The sequence below is a fragment of the Neltuma alba genome, unplaced genomic scaffold (genome assembly GCF_004799145.2).
Source record: "Neltuma alba isolate B1F8T4 unplaced genomic scaffold, ASM479914v2 tig00000878_pilon, whole genome shotgun sequence".
Classification (NCBI taxonomy): Eukaryota; Viridiplantae; Streptophyta; class Magnoliopsida; order Fabales; family Fabaceae; genus Neltuma; species Neltuma alba.
Genome location: NW_021632237.1, coordinates 2,908 through 27,997, shown reverse-complemented (window position 1 = coordinate 27,997; position 25,090 = coordinate 2,908). Strand labels below are relative to the sequence as shown.

The window sequence follows — 25,090 nt, the reverse complement described above, 5'->3', positions numbered from 1 at the left end:
AAAAATATCTAATTAAACTTATCTTTAGCCAATTCGTACAGTTTAATCAATAAAGATTACTGGTTATTTGGTAAAATCTAGAACTTCCAGATTCTATACTGAAACTTTGAAAATTTGTATCCCCTTGTGTATATATCCAATAGAGGTGATCTATCTCTTAGTTTAAAGCTTGGGATGTGTACTATAAGTCTGCCAAATTCATGGCTTAACTCATTTATTTTATTGATCAAACTAGAGCTTGAAGCTAACTGCTTCAGAACCTATGTTTTATCCCTTAACCACTCTTTACTTTAATTCTTTTTATTTCTCTGGGATATATAATTTGGGTTTGATCATTTTCATTCATGCTCATACACTTTCATTCATACTATAAATATTCTAAGTATGTACATTGCATTGATGGCATTCATAAACATAATTTACAATGTAGGAGAATTATACATTGAACATTAATCTCATTCATTAACACTAATAATTCTCCACTTTCTTCTCCTTGTTTCTCATGCTATTATTGCCCATCATTGATTGATCTAAATGGTTGGTTAGGGAGGGGGTGAGATTTGAGAGAATCTCAGTAGCAAACAATATCATATTAATCATGTTAGATGGATGCCAATGCACTACACGCAACTTGTTTATTTTCTTGTTAATTAGTGATATATTAGCATGCTCAAAGCTAACTTCTTGATGCATGGCCATGGAGACATAATCTACTCATCATAAATAGCAATTATAGTAGCTAAAACATGTCACAATAACATTCAAATAACATGTACACAGCAACATACAAGCATACAATGACAATAAGTAGGTTCACTACCTTGGACTTTAAGCTCTCCTCCTACTTTTCCTTTGACTCCCTTGACTTTCTAACTATGTGGGCATTCAGTCAACATTAGTAAATATCATCTCGGATGTTCCAAGGTCCTAAATATAGTCACATTGATTATACAATTTATTAGGACCAAGAGATTAAATAAAGTTCAAGACTAACCTTCTTGAACTTAACCCTTTTCTCTTAATTTTGGATTAATGTTTTAGCTTTGTGAAAATTGTTCTCTTAGGCTAATATTACACAATTTTGCCCAAGGAATCTAAATATGAGCTTAGATTAACAAAAAAAAAAAACTCCTTCCCAGAGAAACAGTGTTGGCCGAAAGGGGGGGTTTGAAATCCAAAATTTTCAACTTTAATTCCAATGTTTGTTCTTTAGGTTTACCCTATACCATTTTCCATTTAAAACGCATTGGAAGCCTTAGAATCATCAAAATCACATCCTAGGGTTCATAATCAGGTTTGGCCAAACACTGTGCCCAACAACCATATCATACAATTCTTCCAATTTCAACATAGATCCACTTGAAACAACCTTTAATCAATGTGTCCTAACTAAGTTTAACATCAAAATCATCCTTCCCTAAACTTATACAAATTCAGCCATCACCTTCCCTTAGGGGATTCCACATTTTTCAACCATCAAGCTCAAGAATACAAAGTAAAATACAAGGTAGATGATCAATGGCCGGACTGTCACCTTCTGGATCGTCAAGAAAGAGAGTTGTACCAGATAAAATGCATTATAGGATGCAACCAGTCATTCTTCTCAAAGAGCTTGTTATTGGAAATCCTAGTCTAAATTGGTTTTCAAAAACATTGTAAAAAAGGGGTTTAAGTTGTTTTAAAAGTGGTGCAACAAATATAAAGTGAAGAAAGTTAACTATTTTTAGTATTTTAAATGAATAAAGAAATGTTTTGGATTAAAAGGGAATTATGGTTAAACAGTCTCTTGATAATGAAAACTCAGCTATTACTGCTCTTTAGAATGATTAGGAGTTTTAGAAAACCTCTAAGTCCGAAGAAAACCCCAAGTAATCACTTGGGTCCAATGTCTTTATTAATGAAAACTCACTTTAATCAAAGTTAATTAACATCTCTTAAGACACTGCTGAAAACCACTTAGAGTGTAGATGAATGAATGATGCAAATGTCTTCTGAATGTCAATCGAAAAACACAGAATACCAAGCATGCAGATTAATCACAATAATCACTGAAAACAAACTGAACACAAGGATTCTAACTGAAATATTATATAGATTAATCAACATTAACATCATTCAATCTAAATACAATAGAATAGTCTAAACACCAGATTTACAATCATAAACCAAGTTTGATACAAGTGCAGAAAGTTCCTAAATCTAGAAATATTCAACACAGCATTAAACAAAGGTTTAGACTATAGAAAAAAACTCCCTGATTAGATCATTGAGTTCTAGCTTCATTCTCTGTCACCAAGAGGCTAAGGGGTTTAGCTTCTCATGCATTTCAAACCAATCGCAATCGCTCTAGGAATGAACAACCATTGTTGAAGCTAAAAATGAAGTTGAATGGATAAGAAGGGTGTTGGAATAGTTTGATTGGTCTAAAATTTCAAAAAATGATGAAGAGATAAAGAAAAATGGAAGTTTTGGGTGTAGGATCAATGGAGACTTGAGCGGAAATGATGATGGCTCAACCTTGTGCAAATCTGCCAAATGGAAGAGTACCTTTTCGTGGTGGCTAACCCCTTAGGTATAGAAGCTCAGAAACCTATTCCAAAACGCACAGCTTCACTTAACGCACTCAGGTCGCGACCCCAGGAATGTAAGGTTGTGACTCAAGGGGGTCAGGTCACGGCCTGATAAGTTCCATGTCATGACCCAGGAAGAAAGAGGGCTCTCATCTTGACTTGGGTCCCAAACGCGTAATTTCAGTAATGTAACACCTTACGTTTACGACCTTATGTTGTGCCAAGTTAAGACATTCGGAAGCACAATCTAAGGTTACCGGGTTGAAAAACCAGAATTTGAAAATATCTTTTCCCGCATTACTATTCACCGTAACCTTAAACTTGGTATAACTTTGAAAAATCATAACTAATTCTAGAAAAATCGAAATGAGGTCGTTCCAAGTCTCACTCGAATCTCTTAACATCATCTATCAAGGAAAAATGACCTCAGGTTCCGCTTTAATCAGAAACGCATTCGTTTTCAATTTCGAAAAGTACTGTTCATTTGGTCATTTTTCTATTTTCCAGGATTTTTGCCTAACTTCAGAAAGTCATAACTTCTTACACAGAGCTCCGATTGTGACGTTTTACCACTCATTTTAAAGGGAAAAATAAGATCTATTTGCATGCCAAATTTCAGGGAAAAAGTCAACCATTTGACCAGGGTCTTTGTTGGTCAAAGTTTAGTCAAATCTAGACCATTTTTATCCCCTTTTTCACTAATTCTAACAGCATTTCGTTTTTCACTATAATCATACTATAATCACATGTAAAGCTATTCTATCATTAATATACATTCCAAAAAGGTTATCATATCATGTATTCATGATCATAGCATGTTTACATGGCTTGAAAGAGAAAGGTTCAAAACCGTATAATACATTACATAATTCATAACTTCCTCAAGCCATGACTATTTCCTTTCCCTTCTCCTTGGCAGTAGTGGCACCTAGGATATCATGTTATAGGAGGAATGAGATTTCATAGAAATCCCAGTAGCATTGAACATACAACCATCAAGTCAACATGCATAAGATGTCATGCTACATGCAGTATAATAACATTTCTAGTCTTTATGCCATGCCATAATCATTCTGTATCCATGTCATCATATCATGGAGCATATAATCATTCTGGTCAAAACTCAATCATGCAAGAGCCAAGGCATACATTGCAAGGAGTTCACATCATCTGTACATAAACATTCTCATGGCACATAAACACACATAGCAGAAACACCAAATACAGATCAACAAAATAATTGCAGTTCACGCTACCTCAATTCCACGCTTAACGTTTCCTCCTTGTTCCCTGGCTAGAGATCCTCCTAGGTTTCCAGAAGAGTTGCCTATCCACCATACAGTAAGGGTATGGTAAATTCCATATCCAGTATACCATTCTTTCTCAATATAATGCTACCCTTGTATCTTTCAATTTATAATTTCTGTATACCTTTCCTAATCCTTTGGACCTTGGTTTGACCAAGCCTTAATCCTCAATTAAGGTCTTGGAATTCTTCCTTAATCCATGATTAATCATGCTTTCTTGGTTAATCACTAACCCTTAATCCTTAATCCAATATTTAATTAAGGTCCTCAAGTCACATAGTCATAATCCTCTAAGATTAAATCACTAATCCCTTTTTGGATTAACCATTAATCATTCTCTAATCAACATGATTAACCATTAATTATTCCTTAATCAACATGATTAATCATTAATCATTCTCTAATATGATTAAGCTTTAATCAATCCTTATTTAACATGATTAATCATTAATCATTCTCTAATCAATATGATCAAGCTTTAATCATTCCTTAATCAACATGACTAATCATAATTAAACATCCTTCAATTAGCATAACTAATCACTAATTAATTAGGGTAGCTAACCTTAATCACTTACTAATCCTTAATCAAATATCATGACTAATCTTAGCTATCACTAAACCATAATTAATCAAGGCAATTAATCCTAATCTTCCTCAAATAAATAATCAACTAAAAGTAATTAACACTTAGGGAGATAAACATACCTTAATTAGCGCTTAATCAGCGATTAGAGGTGTTTAAGCTTGCTGTCTCTCTTTCTCTCTCTTCTTTCTTCCTTTCTCTCTCCTAGAACTCAAGAACACAAAATTCTCTCCCAACAAACCACCTTGGCCGAATTTGTTCATGGAAGGGGGGGTATTTATAGGCCTTGATATTTCAAAATGCCGAAAATGCCCTTCGGGAAAAAGATGCGATCTCGGCCGTCCATTTTTTTCTACTTTACACATGGACAAATCTTAGGGCACACACCATAAGAAAGTGACACATGTAGGGACACCTAATCACCATGTGATTTTCATGTGGAAAATAAATATTATTTTATTGTTTTGTCTCTTATTTCCCTTTATGCCCTTGAACAATTTGGAAAATTCCAACTTTGTCCTCCCCTTCTAATTTTGGCCGAATTATTGCTCTTAATATTGGGAAAAATATGACTCATCCAATAACCAGTGCAATCCACTGATTATTTGTGTATTTCCGGTCTGATTTTCCAATAATCCTGTCCAATTTACTGTCACAAAATTTCGATTTCAACACCTCATTAAATTCCTCTCATTCCAAGGGTAATCCATGATTTTTCTCAAGTTTTATCTCCCTCTATAATTTTCTAAATTTTATTCTGTCAAAAATCACTATTCTACCGATAATAATTCGGTAATAAATATTCTTTAAGCTAACCTTTGTACATCCAAAGGTGGGAAATAATTTTATAAATTAGGATAATATGTCACATAATTTATCCATATTTTTCCTTGAATTTTTGAGGCCTCTATATATTTTAAATAATGGAAATTGGCTAATTTTCCTTAATTAACCAAAAATTCCAATAATTACAAATAATTTCCTGATAAATTATTTTTAATCTCATATTCATCTTCTAAGCCTCAAACATTATTCTGTACCCTCCTTTCTATTTTTCATGATTTTCTGGGAGTTTTCAGGAAATTTGGACAGTATTTCCAATACTGCCCTTTCTTAACTGATCTTTTCAGAAATGACCGTTATGTCCCTATCCTGATTTTTCCTCATAACCTGGATCCTCTACCAGTCTACTATACTACTTGGCCTTAGTCAGTCACAAATCATTCATCAGTTAGAATAAAATTATCAGGGTGTGACAAGTAAAAGGCATCCAAGTCACGACCTAAGGAGTCCATGTCGCGACCTGGGGAGGCAGAACACTCCCAAGTTTTGTGTTTTGGTCCTTGTAACATTTTGGCTCCATCCATGCTCCATCATGACTCTTGGGTCCTTCTCTAATTGCCTGAAAATCACAACAAAGTTTTGTAAAGACCAACTGATTACAGATCAAGGCAATTAAAATTTAGAAGAGAAAAATGACCCTTTTTACCCCTTAAACAGCAAAATACAATGCATGACTCAATGTAATCAAATGGATATAAATGCATGCATAATGAGGGTAAGATTGTTGCAAAACATTAGAAAACACTTGAGAAAACCATATAGAGATTGGGTTCTATCAATAGAACATAAAACTAACCTTGTATCCAAGCTTAGGTAGATGGTTTCCTCTTGATTCATCTTCAAGAAAACATTTTGCAAGAGTTTTCCCTCTTAAACTCATGTTGGCCAAAATGAAGGGGGAGGGAGTGTCTATTTGTAGCCAAAACTTTAGTTTGAATAGATCAAAATGTCCTTGGTGGCTAATACAAAGAGTAAGGGTAATCTTAGAACTTCAAGTGCACTTTTGCATCATCATTGCATCACCTTCTTGCATAATTCTTGTAAAAGGTTCCAAGTGTCACAGATTTAGTGGAGGGGAAGGGAGATTAAATCCTAGCTATTGGACCAAAACTTAATCCTGAACTTTCCTCCTAATTTACTTTACCCACGTTTCTACGGCTTTCTTGATAGTCTTCCGGAGCTCAAAAACTTCTTCTGTTTGCTCCATAAATTCCCTTTTATTCTAGAGAACATCTATAAATTTTCTCAGGCTGTAACGCTTCCTTCAAGCGTTGCATAAAAATCATTTACTAAAATACCATTTTATAGGAATAATTGGTTGTTTCATTTATTAAAGGCATTCCATTAGCCTTTTGGTTACGGGACTAATTTTATAAATTAGTACAACCTTTCAACCATTTAACCTCATTTTTGCATACATTTTTGAGGTCTCTTGTTATTTTAAATAATTACCTTAAACGGTATACTTTTTACTTGCCATCACCTTATAAATTCCATTTAAGCTGCCTCAGGGGTATTTTCATCATTTCCCTTCACAAAAGAGTCTTAGAATATTATTTTCCATTTTCTTGGGATTTTCTTGGAATTTTTTGTATACTTTTTCATTTTTACCCCTGTTGGCCGTAACTTTCTGAATTTACAGTTTAGTCCCTGCTTAGACTTAACTTCATACAACCATTTCTTTATGGTTTCTATCTTAACCTTTAGCCTGTTTCTAGCCTCCTTTCTCTTCCTGGGCTCTTGAGGCTTTAATGGAACCTCTAGCTTTGATTATACTTCAACTCTTAAAAATTTTTACTTTGCAGTTTAGTCCTTGAAACTATTTTAACTTCCTTTCTCATCTTCAGGACTTCTGCTTAAAAAGGGCTTAGTAGCCTAACTTCTTTAGGCTATTTCTACGGCTTCTAGGCCTAAAAATTGAGATGTGACAATCCTACCCCTCTTTTAAAAATTTCGTCCTTGAAATTTTAGGGTTGAACCTCTAGTTTGACTATCACTGAGAGGTTACTCGAGGAGAATGTCCCTTTCTTTTTCTTTTTTTTCCCTCTCTTTTCTCCAAGTTTCGTCCAGCAAATCAGGGATCTATACTTTCTCCCATGCAGAACTTGAAACAAGACCATTTGAAGGCTGGAATGATGGCTATTATTGTGAGCGAACTTTGCCAGTGGCAGGTCCTCTTTCCAATTTCTTTTAAAATCTAAGACATATGCCCTCGACATGTCTTCCAGGGTTTGGATCGTTCGTTTTGTTTGCCCGTTCATTGCAGTAATAAGCCATACTGAGACTCTATCATATCTCAATTTTTAGGCCTAGAATCCCTAGAAATAGCCTAAAGAAGGTAGGTTACTAAGCCCTTTTTGTGCAGAAGTCCCAAACATGAGAAAGGAAGTCAAAGCAGTTTCAGGGACTAAACTGCAAAGTGAAAGTTTTTAGGGGCTGAGGTGTAATCAAAGTTAAAGGCTTCAATAAAGTCTCAAGGGCCTAGAAAGAGAAAAGAAATTAGAAATAGGCCAAAGGGTAGGTTAGAAAGCTCAAAGAGATGGTTGTATAAAATTAAGTCCAAGTAGGGACTAACTTGTAAATTCAGAAAGTTACGACCAAGAGGGGTAAAAATGGAAGAGTATACAAAGAATTCCAATAAAATCCTAGAAAATGGGAAATAAAATTTTAAGACTCTTTTGTGAAGAGAAATGACAAAAATACCCCTGAGGAAACTTAAATGGAATTTATGAGGTTTTGGCCGGTAAAAAGTATACCGTTTGAGGTAATTAATCGAAATAGCAAGAGACCTAAAAAATGTATACAAAAATGAAATTAAATGGTTGAAAGATGTAACATCCCAAAATTTGGAACCCTAGTAATGGGAATGTGCAAAATAAGATAGGATTGATAAGCATAAGTTATGAGTAAAGCATGAAAACCCAAAATGGGACGAAACCGACTTTATCGGGTCCCTAGAGGCAAAACAGTAATTTTGAGAAAAGTTCTCAAAATTTCCCTAAAAATAGAAAAAGGTGGAATTAGGGGTTTCTGAGTCACCTATGATGTTTTGGGAGTGAGAATAACCCAAAATAAATTTTGCTGAAAATTCCCAAAAAAATAATTATTTTTCGAAAAATAGGGAAAAATAAAGGGGAATTAAAGTGATATAATTATTATAATTACCTAAGGACTCCAAAAATTAAATTAAAAATATGGATACACTCCCTAGGAATATATATGAATTTATAAAATTGTTTCCAAGTATTGGAAATGCAAGAAATAATTTATGGAAAATTTATTTCTGAATTCCTATCGGTATAGGCCCGATTTCGGAGAAAATATGAAATGAATATCTAGAGGTCTTGAAAAATTTCCAAAACTTCTATATCACACTTTTGGAATAAATATGGATTTATCATGAAAAGAAATAAAATTTTGGAAGCCCTTGGCTATTTTTCCCTAATAGGGGGCAAGAAATTGGGTATTCTAGGACTAAATAATTTTTAAAATTACCCTAACCAATTCCATTACTTCCTAATCAGTTTGTACTATTTAGTTAGCATCCAACAAGGCCCAAATTCGTGCTCATCTTGACCAGGAGAGGTGGCTTGTGTGCTGGGCAAATTTTCAACCATTGGATCAACTCTCTTGGGAACTAAGTAAGCATGTGTGGCTAGGATTTGTTCTTCATTTTGGCCAACCTTTGCACTTAATTTGGGGCAGAAATAGCTACCCAAGGGCGGGTTTTTGGGCAGCAAATGAGGTCTATAAATACCCTCACAAGGCACTCAAAATTCAGACAGAATTGGGACAATAGAGGGGAGGTTCTGCACAATTTTCTTCTTGGCTTCCAAACACTCTTCAAATCACTTCCAATCCAAGGTTAATCATCAAGCTTTAATCCAAGACTCCTTAAGGTATGTTTAGGCTTTAATTTGATGCTTTTTCAATGGCCAAACCGTGACAAAATTGAGGAAGAAGTGCTGCTCTATTTCTGTTTTGTTGAAAGTCCTAGGAGTGGATAGTAACTTGAATTATGAGCTTGTGTTATTGTGTTTGGTGCTGTTTTGGAATGGATTATGGAAAGAAAACCTCTTAGGGTGCAAGAAAAATGTTTCGGCCCAACCAAGAACTCAAGAATAGGATTGGATTCCATGTGTTTTAATGGTTCCAATGAAATTGAAATGTGATTTTGTGTAGGTTGTGCCATGGAAATATGTTTTAATTCATTGAAATCAAATGTGGAAATTTAGGAACCAAAAGGGGAGTGTTCGTCCATTTGGGAATTCAGGGACTTAAGGTTGGATTTTGATGGTTTTGATGCTTCCATTGAGTTCCTTGGGTACTTTTGTGTAGGGATATGTGGAGGAATTGGATTTGGAAGCATTAAAAATCAAAGTTGGAAATTTTGACATCTACCTTATGAAATTCGTTTCTGTTTTGACCAGAACTTAAGGGAGGGATTAGATTTTGTAAAATTTGATTTGATATTTGAATTCTACATGAAAAACTATGTGGGAATGACCAAGGAGGTTTCTTGAATCAAAAGGAAAACAATTAGGCCAAAAATCCCAAGGAAAAGGGTTCAGTGTTTAAGTAATAGGGAATGTGTTTGAATAATTATTGAATGATTGGAATTGGTGTTGGTTTGATAGGTACCTTGCCAAATCCTCAAGAAAACATGTTGAACTTAAAGGAAATCAAGGACCAAGTACCAAAAGGTAGCACTAAATCACACTTTGATTGTTTTCTTGCTTACATTGATGTGTTAATGTGAATGTGTGCAATGTGTGCCATGATGTGACTAAGCTTTATTACAAATGTTGATTGCAATGTTTGAATTATGTTGCCTCGGCATTATGTCCATCGAATATGTATATGATAGCTTACTTTCCATGGCATAAAAGCATTAACATATAAACAAGATAAATGCACAAAAGCATTGCACGTAGTGTTTGCAGGAATGCATGATAATTGTGATTCTGTGCTCCTGGGATTTCTTTGAAATCTCACTCTTATGTTTAACACTATCTAGGAGGAAGTGCAAGCAAGGGCAAAGGCAAAGAAATTGTCCCGGAGGCCTAATGAACAATTAATGTACCCTAGTGTAAATTTTGAAACTTGTTATGTAATAATATGACTTGGGAAATGTTTGTTGGATAATAGCTCCTAAGGGGAGCCAAGCATGTATGTCTATGTTTAAACATGTGAAAGCATAGTAGAATGTATGTTCAAGCTTGTATTAAGCCCCAAATGATTAAGGATGGGTAAAAGGTTATGAAAGAGCCAAAACAAAGGTAATTAGGGGATAACCTTTGACTAAAAAGGACCAAACTTGGTGCATACGAAATAAATAGTAAATGTTCGAATCTGGATTTCAAATTTGGCATACTAATAGATCATATTTTTATCTTTAAATCAAGTGGTAGATCATTAAATTTGGAATTTTGTGGAAAGAGTTATACCCTTTCAAAGTTGTGCAAAAATACTGGAAATTTCAGAATTTACCAAATGAACAGTACATAATTGCGTGGAAATTGGTATTGGTCTATGAGAAATTGATACCTGTGAATATTGTTTCTATGTAGAACATTTCATAAGCTTCACGTGAGACTTAGAACCACTCTGTTTCAATTTTTCTACATTTAGTTATGATTTTTCAAAGTTGACCCAATTTTTAGGGGTTACATGAATAGTAACCGAAATCAAAAATTTAAATCTTGGTTTTTATCTACTTTGAGCATCGTGTAATGATTCCAAATAGTTCTAAAGGACATATAATGGGGTGTAAAATGAAGGTGTGACATTTTTGGTATCAGAGCAAAGGTTCTGGACTATCTTTTTGTAAGGAATTGAAAGACACGCAGCGGAAAATAACTTTAAAATTTTCAATTCCTTGCCCGGATCTACCGATTGTGTTTAAGTCAAGTGGTAAAAGGTGTTACCTGTGGTATTCAAATCATTGGTGGCTCAAGGATTTCGACGTTCGGGATGCCTATGCTCTCCTTTTATTCGTGAGAAGTCGACAACTCAGATCGACTTCCTCTACCGGTATCCACACGAACAGCTTTCAATCACGAACGACGTGCTAGCGCCTCTTGTCCTTCTAGGGTTTTTGAGAATCCATCCTCACCATCTCTCTTTTGGTCATTTCTTATCTGCAAACCTTTTACACTCTCATCCACACAAAACCCTAGCTCCTAATATCAAATATATAGGATGCCATCGGTATTATGAAGGACATTGAATTTCGGAATTAATCCTGAATTAATTCCGAAATTAATACAATATCATATATTGCGTAATCTGATAAGAAATCAATTAAATAAATACGGTTTGTATATTAAATCCGTCTTACAGATTTAATTCACCTATTCATTTAATTCAAAATAAAGATATGACGGAATTATATTTGATTTATTCTAATAAATCAAATTTCAGATATTATGCCTTATCAATTTAAAATGATATAGATTTAATTTATCCTTATAAATGAAATCTTATAGATATCTCTTATATCATATAATATATATATACGCGAATTTATATATATATACACGTCCACCCTAGATTATTCATTGAATCTGGACATATCTTAGATTCAATGAATCTGGACATCATAGCTTGTGTTGGGTGATTTTGTGTGCGACCCTGAAGGCCCATATGAAGTTGGCAGTGGGCCATTTACTATAATGACTCACAAGTCGTAAGCGGTCTCTAGCAAGACATCACGACTATCCAAATCATATGAGGATCGATGAACGATGTAACCTTTCATACAACCATATCACGTCCCTTTTGTCACACGACATTTTGGTCATGGATGAGGCATGGAGAACGTCATCCTCCTATTTCTGACCGTTACTTTCTCGATCCCTGAGTAGTCTGAGTATAGAAATGGAACTACCTTTCCATTATAGTATGGCCACACATTTCTCAGACTCACTCATCGAGGGGCCCAGTAATATCTCTCTACGAATGTGAGGGACAAATTCCATCTTGACCATTCACATTCCTCCATGAAAAACCACTAAGCCTGAACATAGTCTTTATGATCACTCGGTCAAAAGTGACTTTTGACTAGGTCAAAGCTGAGCGTTTCTCATGTAGGAATCCATGATGATCTCAGGTCAAAGGGTATAGTGACATGGTTTGTATATGAGAGAAGCTTATGACTTAACCCATGCAGCTCTCTCATAATGGGTCGGTCCAATACCTTCTACTCTTACATGTGCCTATGACTTTGATTTATATCTCATACATCTTCAAAGTCATACAGGTCTTATTTCATCTTTGCTCCCACATAGATGACCGACCAGGGACATTTAGGATAAAATCATGAGTTATCCAAGGATAGTCATCACAATAAACATGCAAATAATATGATAACATAATTAAGAAATTCATAAATCAACAATGTTCATAACACAATGATTGGTCCCTAGGGCATAATTTCCAACACTTTTATATATACCGTTCGATATGGTAATGCATTAGGATAATGCATATTTGATTGTGTGTGATGTGTTATGTCGTGAAAGGTGTGCATTGGACTAACCTTGATGCAGGATATGGCTTGTTGTGAGCACGATTCTCCTGGGGGTACAGTTGATCAGAGAGGGCCAGGGGAACCATACCCGGACTGGTACCACCCATATGTTTCTGACCCTGATGACCTGACTCCACCACCCGGATATTATCAACCTCTCTGGGAGGTAGAGGATATAATTCCTGAGATAGACTCCAACGGTAGTAAAAGGTTAGAGGATGATGAAGCTAGAAGTGCTGTGGGGCCTAAACTTAACCTGGACAAAGCTGGCCCTAGTGGGACGAAGCCACAGCCTATCAGAGTAGTGCGCCATGATCAGATCTTAGAGAAGGACCTGCCTCCAAAGAAGAGGCGGCGGTTGGTCACTAACGAGCTGCACACCCATCAGGCTATTTTTGAGGAGCTCTGTAAGCTGGGGAGGCGAATTGATATCTCCCAGAACCAATGTGGGTACATTTATATGGACTATTTTTATTACATACGACTGTGACATAGTGATATCGCCGACCAGGACAAGGGAGAGATAGATAAGGAGATGTGGGGACAGGCCTTAGTCGACACTTTGCCAAGGACCCTTGTTTGGCAGGATTAGATCCAATTGATTAGTGACCATTCCAAGCAAGATGCCTATGGAAGCTTTGATCAGATCCTGGATGAACTCGAGCTTTTTGTTACTTCTTATTTTCCTTTCTCTCCCATGTCTTGAGTGGATAACTGTATATGTGACTTGGATGATCTATGTTTTGGATGCTTATACCTGAAACCTATCTATGTACAAACATGAAGCATAGCTTAGCATAAAATATTTTGATAACTAAGTAATAATCTTATCCCTCTATTCCTCTTGTAGTAAAAAGTTAAGTAAAATGGTGAGAACCCGAAGAGAAACACAACTAAGGGAGGCAACAAGAGAACCTCCTATTGACCCGATTCAATTGGTTATGGACCGACTAGAGGAACAGCAAAAGGTTATGTAAGAAATTCAGGCAGCCCAAGCACGCCAAGATTAGGAACGCAATGCTGCCATAGCAGCCGCAGTGACAGCAGTGATAGCACAGCTGCAACAGGCCGGGCCAAGCGTGGCCGAGGCACCACAGCCAGCTCAACCCCAAGAGCTGGCAGCTGAGCAGGTACGACCTACAGGGGATCCTGATTCACTAAGATAGTGGATCAAACGATTCAGTGCACAGACTCTTTCGAGTTTCACAAGGACATTGAATGCCCAAGTGGCTGAGGACTAGATTACTTGGCTAAAGAAAACTTTTAATGTACTTGAATGTTCTTCTGAGAGAAAAGCTCAGATAGCTATCTATAAACTGAAGGGCGAAGTTGATCGCTGGTGGAAGAACACCGAGATGATCCTTTAGGAGAATGAAACCCCTATTACCTGGGAAGTGTTCAAGGAACACTTTAATTTGAAATACTTCCCATTGTTAGTAAGAGACGAAAAAGAGGTGGAATTTCTGATGATTCAACAAGGTCCTCGAGAGTCTTTCGATGAGTACCTAGATAGGTACATGAGGCTCTCTCATTACTCTAACTACCTCCAACTCTGCAATGATGAGCGGTAGAAAACAGAGAAAATGGTAAGGGGACTAAGACAGGAGCTGAGGGAGAAGGTAGCCCCACGACAACTTGAAAAGTTCAACCAGGCAGTGGAAGTTTGCTGGATTACTAAAAGTAGCCTGAACCACCAAGCGCTAGTCAGGGCTGCTCTTAGACCAGAAGGACCAGCAACAAGGGGCGGACCAAAGGGGACTTTTCCGGAGGAAATAGGAAGAGGCGAAAGCCTATGTTCTCCAAGAAGCCTAAGCGAGGAGGAGGAGTAAGACAAGAAGGAAGGAGCACTACACGCCAGACCAAGGAATGTAGCACCTGTGGTAAAAACCACTGAGATCGACCATGTTTGATGGGTCAAAATGTGTGCTTCCGATGTGGCAAGCCAGGATACTATATAAGGGAGTGCCCCTTTAATGTGGATGGCTCGAGGCCCCAAGCTCAAGGGAGGGTCTTTGCCATCACAAGGGAAGAAGCTGATAAGTCACCTGAGATGATACAAGGTACGATTCAAGTTAATAATTACCTTGTACATGCTATCTTTGGCTCAGGTGCTAGCCACTCCTTTGTTTTATATGAATGCGTGAAGCGCATAGGCCTTGCTATTAACACATTATTATATGATCTATGTGTGGCTACTCCTATGGGCACTAAAGTTTATATGTCTGATGTTTGCCTAAATTGTATTGTCCGGTATGGCCACTGTTGCACTACACTTGACCTAATATGTATGCCTTTTCATGAGATCGATGTGATACTTGGTCTGAATTGGCTGTCTATCCATAATATACTCCTTGACTGTAAGAATAGGACTTTGATTTTTCCTCCTCATAAGCTAACCCCTCATACCGAAGTGAAACTGAACTTGATTACGGGAGCCAAAGCCGGGGATTGCCTAAGACATGGCTGTCAGGGGTACGTGGTATTCTTCTCTATACATGCAGAAGTGGAAGAAGGCATAACAGAGATACCTGTGGTATGCGATTTTCCGGAAGTCTTTTCGACGGAAATTAGCGGGTTACCTCCGGAGCGAGAGGTAGAGTTTCCAATTGACCGGGTACCTGGAGTATAACATCCCAAATTTTGGCTCATAGATACAAGTAATAGCACAAGAAAAGGATGATTACTAAGTCCAATGCAACGAAAGTCCCGGAGATCCCTCAGAAGAAAAAAGAGATTTTCTAAGGGCAAATGTGTAAAACAATAGTGTTCGGGGACTAAAGAATGACGAACTAGAAACAACTAAGGGCCAGAGGTTATGCTAAAAGCTTGCAAGAGATGGTTCCGAAGGTTAGGCCTAAGAAAGGACTAAATTGCAACGAAAAAATTCCTAGGCCAAGTAGGGACCTAATTGTGAATAATATTCTGGTTAATCAATGTTCGAAGTTATCAAAAATGGCCCAAATGTTTCAGAAAAATTCCAAAAAAATGGGAATAGGATCCCAGATCAATATAAGGCTAGAAATGACGAAATGCCCTAAAGTCATTTCACGTTTTTGAGCAATTTGAGATAGTAACTCAAATTGAATTATTTAAGGTAGGAGATGGCCTCAAATAATCAAGAAAAACTGGGGAACAATAGTTGAGGAATTTACACAGATTGTAAAATTAATTACAGCCCCAGAAACTGTCAAGGTTAGCTTTAATTGAATTTAAAGCCTATTTATACCCTATCCGGGGAAAGTCAAATTTCCTGTCTATGGTTTGACTTTGGACCCGAGAAAAATTAGAGGAATACCCTGTGATGAAAGGGAAAGAATGAAACCCAGGGACAGATCAACAGAGTTACGAGCCGATAGGAAAGAATTCGGAAAAATCGACTCCGATTGAATATTAATTATTAATATTTTGGGGAAATGAGAAAGAAGTATGATTCCCTATTAATGTTATTAGAAGAGTATGGGAATGTATTTTGAAGATGAAAAATGCGCTAAACCCATATCCCAGAGGTATTGAGTAAGTCAGGACCCGAGAAAGTACCTATTATGATGTAAACCGGTAAGATAGGTGGAGGAATATTTTTGGATGAATTTATGCACGAATTTTGTATGATTTTCCTCCCTATCATATTGCCATAGGGGCATGAGGATATGTGTGGAATTATGCAAAAGGATGAAGGGCATATTTGGATTAAGAAAGTTAACCATGGTTAAATTAATTAACCTTAGGTTAAGTTAACCTTGATGACATAAGCAAGATGACCAAGCATGACACAATCCTAGATAAGTGTCACAATTCTTGCTAAGGAAGACAAGATCAAGGGCTAAGATTGATTTGAAAATCAATGGCCAAGATTAAGCCATGCAATTTCAAGATCAATGGCTAAGATTTCTCTTAACTCCCTATATATGTCCCTTCCCCCACAAGCTTGATATTTTCGGCCAAATGGAGAGCCAAGGGGGAGAGACTGAACAGCACATGGAGGAGGAGAAGAAGATAAAATTCAAGTGATTCCATGGTCATCCAAGCTTCAAATCAAGGTATATTCATGGATTTTGATCTAGTTTCTACCTCCCTTAGTATTTTTGAACTTAGGTGTTGGTTTGATTGGATTTTTGGATGGTTAAAGCCTATGGGGAGGTGCTGCACGAAATTGATTAAGTAAGGAGAAGATGATATTGATATTAGAAACTTGTTTAAAGGCTTGAAAACAACAAGAATCAATTGGTTTGATATTGATTCTTCAATAAATCCAACTTCCCCTTTCATTTGTGTATGATTCTGCCATGGCTGGTTCTTTATGTTGGGTCTGGAATTTGATGATTTTGATGCTTCCAAAGAGTTTAAATGATGATTTTGTGTAGGGATATATGTAAAACATTTTTGGAAGCATTATAATTGAAAATGGAAATTTTGGACCTAAGGCACCTATGTTTCGGCCAAACCAGAACAAGGGGGAAGGAGTTGGATTTTGATTGTTTTGAACTTTGAAATGGATTCTACATGCAAAATTATGTGGGAATAGTATGTGGAATTAATTTTAGAATGATTGAAAATAAATCTCAAAAGTTAGAAACAAAGTGTGATCAAGTAAGAGCCAAGTGTGGAATAGGTTGATAACCTGGTCCTAATTGATGTTTCGCGTAATGTGTTGATGTGTTTAGGACCTTGAAACATCCAAGGGGATGTCTTGTTTATATCAACCGAAGGCTCAAACATTTGGAAGGTTAGGGGAAGCAAACGGAAAGCAAGAGGGAAGCTATGTTACCAGGTAGTGAACTTACCTATTTTGTGTGCTTGATATGTATGCTTGCATGATGTTTATTTGTAACATCTCGATTTTTAGGCCCTGAAGTACTAGAAATGGCCTGAATAAGATAGGCTACCAGACCCCTTTTTAGTAGAGGTCTTAAAGATGAGAAAGAAAGTTAAAGCAGTTTTAGGGACTAAACTGCAAAGTGAATGTTTTAAGGGGCTAAAGGGTAATCAAAGTTAGAGGCTCCAGTAAAGTCTCAAAGGCCCAGAAAGAGAAAAGAGGCTAGATACAGACCAAGGTTAAGTTAGAAGCCTCAAAGAGATTGTTTTATGAGGTTGAGCCTAAGCAGGGGTAAAACCGTAAATTCAGAAAGTTACGGCCATCAGGGGTAAAAATGGAAAGTACTTAGAAAATTCTAAGAAAATCCCAGAAAATGGGAAATAATATTCTAAGACTCTTTTGTGAAGAGAGATGATGAAAATACCCCTGAGGTAACTTAAAAGGAATTTATAAGTTTATGGCTCAATTTGAGATGTAGAGGTAGATTTAATTGTTTGAGTCATAAGAAACCTCAGAAAATTATGGTAAAATAGGGATGTATGATCTAAGAGACTACAGAAAATTATAAAATTAGTCTCATCCCCAGAAGACCAGCAAAATGGCTTTAAGAATACTTAAAAGCCAGTTGTGCCGAAAAAAGGGCATTTTAAAGAATGATTTTTAAGTGGGGCTACAGGTTGAGTTATGACCTGAGAAAATTCACAGATTTTCTCTAGAATATGAGGAATTTTATGATATTTTTGGATGAATTTTGGAGCTCTGGATTGAATAAAATGCTCCAGTCAAATATTAAATAATTTTGTCCCCTAAATAGGAGACAAAACCAAAGAAAATATCTAAGAGCCATCATGACGATGCTGAGTCAGCATGCTGAGTCATCAAGCGTAATCATGACACCGACGAGTCATCATGCTGAGTCACCAAGCGTAATCATGACACCTACGAGTCATCATGCTGAGTCACCAGAAGATATTTATGGACAGCATAAAAATCAGAACGCAGTATGGGAATATTTTAGACAGTCTTTTGTCTACCCGTTATAGTGAAATCTCTACTGCATGACTCAGTAAGGTTAAGTAGCCTGTCAGTAGAGCTAATTATTTTTTCCCTCTGCTCCTCTAAGGTGGCACCATATATGTACTTATTAAGATGAGAAAATAGTGTCAGAACATGTCCTGGTGGTACAGGGTAAGTCAAGACCCGAAAGTATCTGATACGGTGCAAGATTGGCTTGATAGGTGGAGAAATAATTAAGAAAATATTTTTGCACGAATTTTGCATTTATTTTCTCTCTATTTTAATGCCATAAATGATGAAAGGACATGAAAGTGACAAGTGTACGGTTAGATGAGAAAAAGAAGATATTACGTGTACGGCTAGATGGAAGACATGTGTACGGTCGGATGCAAGACATGTGTGCGGTCGGATTAAAGACATGTGGCTTGATGATGTAAGCATGATGTCATCATGATGAGGTAAGCATGATGTCATAGGACACTTGTCACCGTAAGATCAAAAGAGAAAATGGACGGTCCAGATCGAGCCACGTATTTTTAAGATCAACGGTCCAGATTCAGTCTGTTTTTCTATAAATACCCCCTCCCCTCCCTACCATTTCGTCCAAGCATAAGGAATCCATGGGGAAGCTCTTGAAAATGGTTTCTAGAGAGAGAAAGAAGAGGGAGAAAGAAAGGCCAAGTGGTTCCAAGCCAGATCAAACTTTAAAACAAGGTATGTGATGGTTATAGCACCTGATTTTATGCCTATTTCGGATTAGTTACTGTGCGTATCTGATTCTGAAATTTTGTATGCTTAAGTACACCTCTGTGAGCTTTAATCCATAGGTAGAACACTTCATTTGGATATGTGTACGATTTATGGTGATTTTTCAAAGTTAGGGTTTGAAATCTGGAAACAGTGTTGAACTTTTGGAAGAGTTTCAATTTCCGTACAATTCCGGTGCTGTTTGGCATAGAATTGGTTCCGAAACTATTTTTCCTCTAAATTTAACTTAAGGATCTTTCAGTGAGACTTTGAAGCACTCAATTTGGATTTTTCTAGAATTAATTATGAATTTTCAAAGTTGAGCAAAAATTCTGGAAATTCTGCGTGAACAATACCCGCGAAGCAAAATTTCCAGATTTGGTATTCTTGAATCTAAGGCCATCTAAAGTGGTCCTAATTGACAAGAAATGGATCATAAGGATGGTAAATGATGAGATTTATGTTAGAAAAGTTAGAAAGAAAACCCTAAGAGCAAGAGAAAGGGTTGAGGTTCAAGAGAGCTAATCTTGAACTTTATGTAATTTAGTGGTCCTAATAGATTGTGTAATCATTATGATTATGTTTAGGACCTTGGACCATCTAAGAGGATGTTGGTGATGTTGACCGAATGCCCACATGGTTGGAAAGACAAGGGAATCAAAGGAAAAGCAAGGGAAAGCCATGTTACAAGGTAGTGAACTTACCTATACTGTGTGCTTGATATGTATGCTTGCATGATGTGACTGTGTTGCCATGATGTGACTAAGCTATGATAAAATGTTTGCAAAGTTATGTTTGCAAGTTTATGTTATGTTTTTCCTTGGCAATATGTTATGGAAGCATGAAATGCTTTAGCTTACTTTCCATGGCATTCATGTGTTAATGTTATAACATGTCATGCATGTGCATTATGTCTTGCATGCTTATGGGTAGTGTTTGCTACTGAGATTCCCCCGAATCTCACCCCTCCCTAACCAACCATTTAGGTCAATCAATGATGGGCAATAATGGCATGAGAAGCAAGGAGAAGTAGCGCAGAATTATTCTTGTTAATGGATGAGACTGTTGATAAATGTATAATTCTACTACTATTTGTGAACTATGTTATGGATGCCAATGATGCCATGTATTTAATTATAATATTTATGGCATGAATGAAAGTGTATGAGCATGAACGGGAAAGAGTAAGGCCATGTTATGTATGCCAAAGAAATAAAAAGAATTAAAGAGATGTTAAGGGATAAAACGTAAGTCCTGGACAGTGAGTTTGTAGCTCCAGTTTGACCTATCAAACGAGTGAGTTAGGTCATAATATTTGGCAACCAAAGAGAATGATGTTTCTCTTTAAAATGAGGGGTAGTTTGCCCGATTCTGATAACCGAGCAGAAAGTTATGCCTTTCCAAAGTTAGGCAAAAATACAGTAAAATCCGAAAATGACCAAATGAACAGTAACTCTTTCAAAGGAAATTGAGCTCAAATTTCAAGGCAATCAGTTCAGAACTATTTTTCCTCAAAATTTTATCCAAAGAGATTTTTGTAGAACTTGGAATCACTCAATTTTGATTTTTCTACAATTAGTTATGAATTTTTGAAGTTTGTCACATTTTAAGGTGACAATGAATAGTAACCCGTAAATGAAAATTTTCAAACTTGATTTTTCATCAATTGTAGCCTTCAAAAGTGATTCCAAATGCTTCCGCAAGGAAAGTTAATTGATTTAAACATGAGGTGTTACATTTTTTGGTATCAGAGCAAATGGTTCTGGCAACAGAACAAATTTTTAAAATTTAAAATTTTTATGCTCTGAATTTTGAGGAATAATTTACACTGTTCATTAATAAATTTATTTGGTCATTTGGATTACAAAAAGCTTAGGTGTTTTCTCCGAAAGAAATAGACATAGCAGAGAAGTAAAGAATGATAGAGAGTAACCTGAGAAATAGGTAGTCGTTACTAAGAGACTCCCCTCAGAGAGGAATGGTTGAGCTGAGAGAGCTTGACCAAGGAATGAGTTAAAGTTGAAAGGCATCTCCAGAGGGTAATGGCTAAGAGTATGGTAAGCCAGTAAGGAATAGGAGTCCATACCCTAATAGGGAAGCAGGATGACGACCTAGCCTCGGGTGATTGGTTAAAGGTGCCTGACTGGAATGTCATACAGTGGAGATGTTTTAATGATCAATGCCTGCTGTGTAATATGGTCAGTTTATGATTAGCACATGACCATAGAAATGAATGGGTAAGGGTACATAGTAACTAGTCAGAGGTATAAGTCAATGCCCTAGTAAGGGAACTGAATGTCAACCTGTACCTTAAGTAATCGATGTGACCTCTATAGAGGCAAGGTAACAGGAATGAGATGTTTGAGATTTGTTCAAATCCCGGAATAGAGGTAGAAATCCATAAGGGATAGTGAACCAAGAGGGACAGAGATTAGATGATAATGAATGAAGGGTCAATGATGACCTAGGTGCCAGACCTAGATACCACACAGCAATGTGATTAAATATTCGCTGTGTAATGTGATGAGAATATGGTGATCAATACCTAACCATAAGAATAATTGGTCAAGAGATAAAGAAAGTTAGAAAGAGTAAAGTGAGGCAAGATCCCTCTTGAGGATAGAGATGAAAGGAAATGAATAAGGTAGTGAACTTACCTATTTTGTGTGCTTGATATGTATGCTTGCATGATGTTATTATGTTACCATGATGTGACTAAGTTATGATGAAATGTTGTAAAGTTATGTTTGCAAGTTTATGTTATGTTTTTCCTTAGCAATATGTTATGAAAGCATGAAATGCTTTAGCTTACTTTCCATGGCATTCCTATGATGATGTTATGATAACATGTCGTGCATTTGCATTATGTCTTGCATGCTTATAGGTAGTGTTTGCTACTGAGATTGTCTCGAATCTCACCCTCCCTTAACAACCCCTAATAGGTATAAAGGGAATGGAGGAAAAGTCAAGGATGAGGAATGCAGGACTGATGGAAGAAGTCAAGAACATGTTATGGTCTTATAACATGTTAAGTTATGTAACATAGTTTATCAATTTATGTTTGATATGCCATGTATGTGGAATGATGATATTAAATGTTCATGATATGTAAAATGGTATGAGGTTATGTATGGAGATATTATGTGGATTTATAGCATGACAAGAGGTGGAGAAATAAATTGTTTATAAAGATTGAATTAAGTTGAAGGGATAGAATGTCCCTAAATGAGTCACGAATTGGTGCCAATGATGAGGTAGATCAAATGAATGAATTTAGCCATGAAATTTGGTGACTATACAGGGCACATCCTAAGCTTTAAAACAAGTGGTAAATTATGAAAAATGGATGTGTATGCTAAGAGATATGACTGTTCAAAGTCAAGACAGGATTTCTGTAAAGTACTGTTTTGACCACTTGAACAGTAATATTTAACAAATAAACTGTACTAATTGGCAAGGTTTGAGCCCTGAAAGTTATTTTTACCTTGTAGAAGATTGAAAGAGGTTTAAGTGAAAATTGGAATTGCTCCGTTCTGATTTTTGTAGAATTAGTTATGATTTTTCAAAGTTGGACTTGAAATCTGGAGTTTAAATAGTGAAAAGTAACCCGAGTAATTATGTTGCAAATTTTTATCCACGGGCTTGCACTTTGATCTGCTTGAACCACAACGCTTACAGATGCATACTCTGAGGTGTTAAAGGTAGGATGTTTCATGGAGCAGGGCTGATTTCCAAAGCCCCATATCGTATGGCTCCAAATGAAATGGCAGAGTTAAAGAAGCAATTAGAGAAGCTATTAGAAAAGAATTTTATTTGGCCCAGTGTGTCACTATAAGGAGCACCCGTCTTGTTCGTTCGTTAGAAAGACGTTAGCCTAAGGTTATGCATTGATTACCAGGAACTTAACAAAGTAACGATTAAAAACAAGTACCCACTACCTAGAATAGAAGATTTGTTAGGCCAATTAGCTGGTGCCATAGTGTTCTCTAAGATTGACTCGAGATCAAGTTACCACCAACTAAGGATTAAAGCAGAGGACATTCTGAAGACCGCTTTCTGAACACGGTATGGGCATTATGAGTTCTTGGTAATGCCCTTCAGACTAATGAATGCCCCTGTGATTTTCATGGATTACATAAACAAGATCTTTCGGCCATATCTAGATCAGTTTGTAGTGGTTTTCATTGATGATATCTTAGTATATTCCAAGTCACCAGCGGAGCACGAACAGCATTTACAAATCGTTCTAAGTATTTTGAAGGAGAAATGGCTATATGCCAAACTCAACAAGTGCGAGTTTTGGTTGAATGAAGTAAAGTTCTTGGGTCATGTGATTACCCAAGATGGAGTAGCAGTAGATCCCAGTAAGGTGGAAGCAGTTTTGAACTAGGAGCAACCAAAAACAGTAACAGAAATACGAAGCTTTTTGGGATTGGTAGGTTACTATAGAAGATTTATTAAAGATTTTTTCAGAATTGCACAGCCCCTGACTAAACTTACACGTAAGAACCAGCAATTCATGTGGGATGATAAATGTGAGGCTAGCTTCCAAGAGCTGAAACGAAGGTTGACCTTGACCCCTGTGCTGATAATTCCCGATCTAACCCTACCGTATGTTGTATATACTGAAGCTAGCAAGCAAGGATTGGGGTGTGTATTAATGCAGCAAGGACGAGTAGTCGACTATGCCTCATGACAGTTAAAGTCTCATGAAGAGAATTATCCCACTCATGACTTAGAATTAGCTACAATAGTTTATGCCTTAAAAATCTGGAGGTATTATCTATATGGGGTAACCCTTGAATTATATTGTGACCACAAAAGTCTTAAGAACCTGCAAGATCAAAAAGAACTAAACATGAGACAACAGCGATGGATGGAGTTGCTCAAGGATTATGACTACTAGATAAAATACCATCCGGGCAAGGCTAATGTGGTAGCTGATGCCTTAAGCCGAAAGGTAGTACAAGTAGCGTTCCTAATGATTCAGGAATGGAAACTCATCAAAGATGTGAGAGATTGGGAACCTTTATCTCATATGAAACTAATGACCCAGAAAGTATAAGTGATGAGAGAAGGAGCCCAGTTGATAGAACAAATCAAAGAGGCCCAGAAGAGAGATTCAGTAGCTGATACACTTCAGATTAAGCTAACAAAAGCTAAGGATAATGAGATCGAGGTGTCACCAAATGGAATATTAAAGTATAAGGAACGGGTAAATGTTCCAGAGTCCATCAGGCAACAACTATTGGAGGAAGCACATAAGAGCAAATATACGATTCACCGAGAATGACAAAGATGTACCAGGACCTCTGATGTATGTTTTGGTGGCCTGGCATGAAGAAGGACATAACAGAGTATGTATCTAAATGCCTCACTTGCCAGAAGGTCAAAACAAGCATCAGAGACCATTAGGGCTTTTACATCCTCTAAATATTCCGGAATGGAAATGAGATAGTATCTCCATGGATTTCATCATGGGGTTACCCCACACCTCATCTGGATATGATGTGATATGGGTGATTATTGATCGATTAACGAAGTCTGCCCATTTTCTGGCAATGAAGAAAGACTACCAACCAGAAAAACTTGCTAAGTTATATATCAAAGAAATTGTGAGATTACATGGAGTGCCAGAGTCGATTATATTTGACCGAGATCCTTAGTTTCTATCCC

The 25,090-nt window shown here is 36.7% G+C and overlaps 1 protein-coding gene and 1 long non-coding RNA gene across 2 annotated transcripts; both read left to right on the top strand.

Moving 5' to 3' along the window:
• The first annotated feature begins 14,746 nt into the window (after nt 1–14,746).
• LOC114747477 (uncharacterized) lies at nt 14,747–15,466 on the top strand. The gene has a single exon (XM_028935814.1). It carries the CDS (start codon nt 14,747–14,749, stop codon nt 15,464–15,466), a length of 720 nt encoding a protein of 239 aa, XP_028791647.1.
• A 1,376-nt stretch (nt 15,467–16,842) lies between these two features.
• Nucleotides 16,843–22,389, top strand: LOC114747470 (uncharacterized). The gene is made up of 3 exons (XR_003740386.1): nt 16,843–16,874; nt 17,499–17,605; nt 22,357–22,389. It is a non-coding gene; the product is annotated as an uncharacterized LOC114747470 (long non-coding RNA).
• Nucleotides 22,390–25,090: the final 2,701 nt, after the last annotated feature.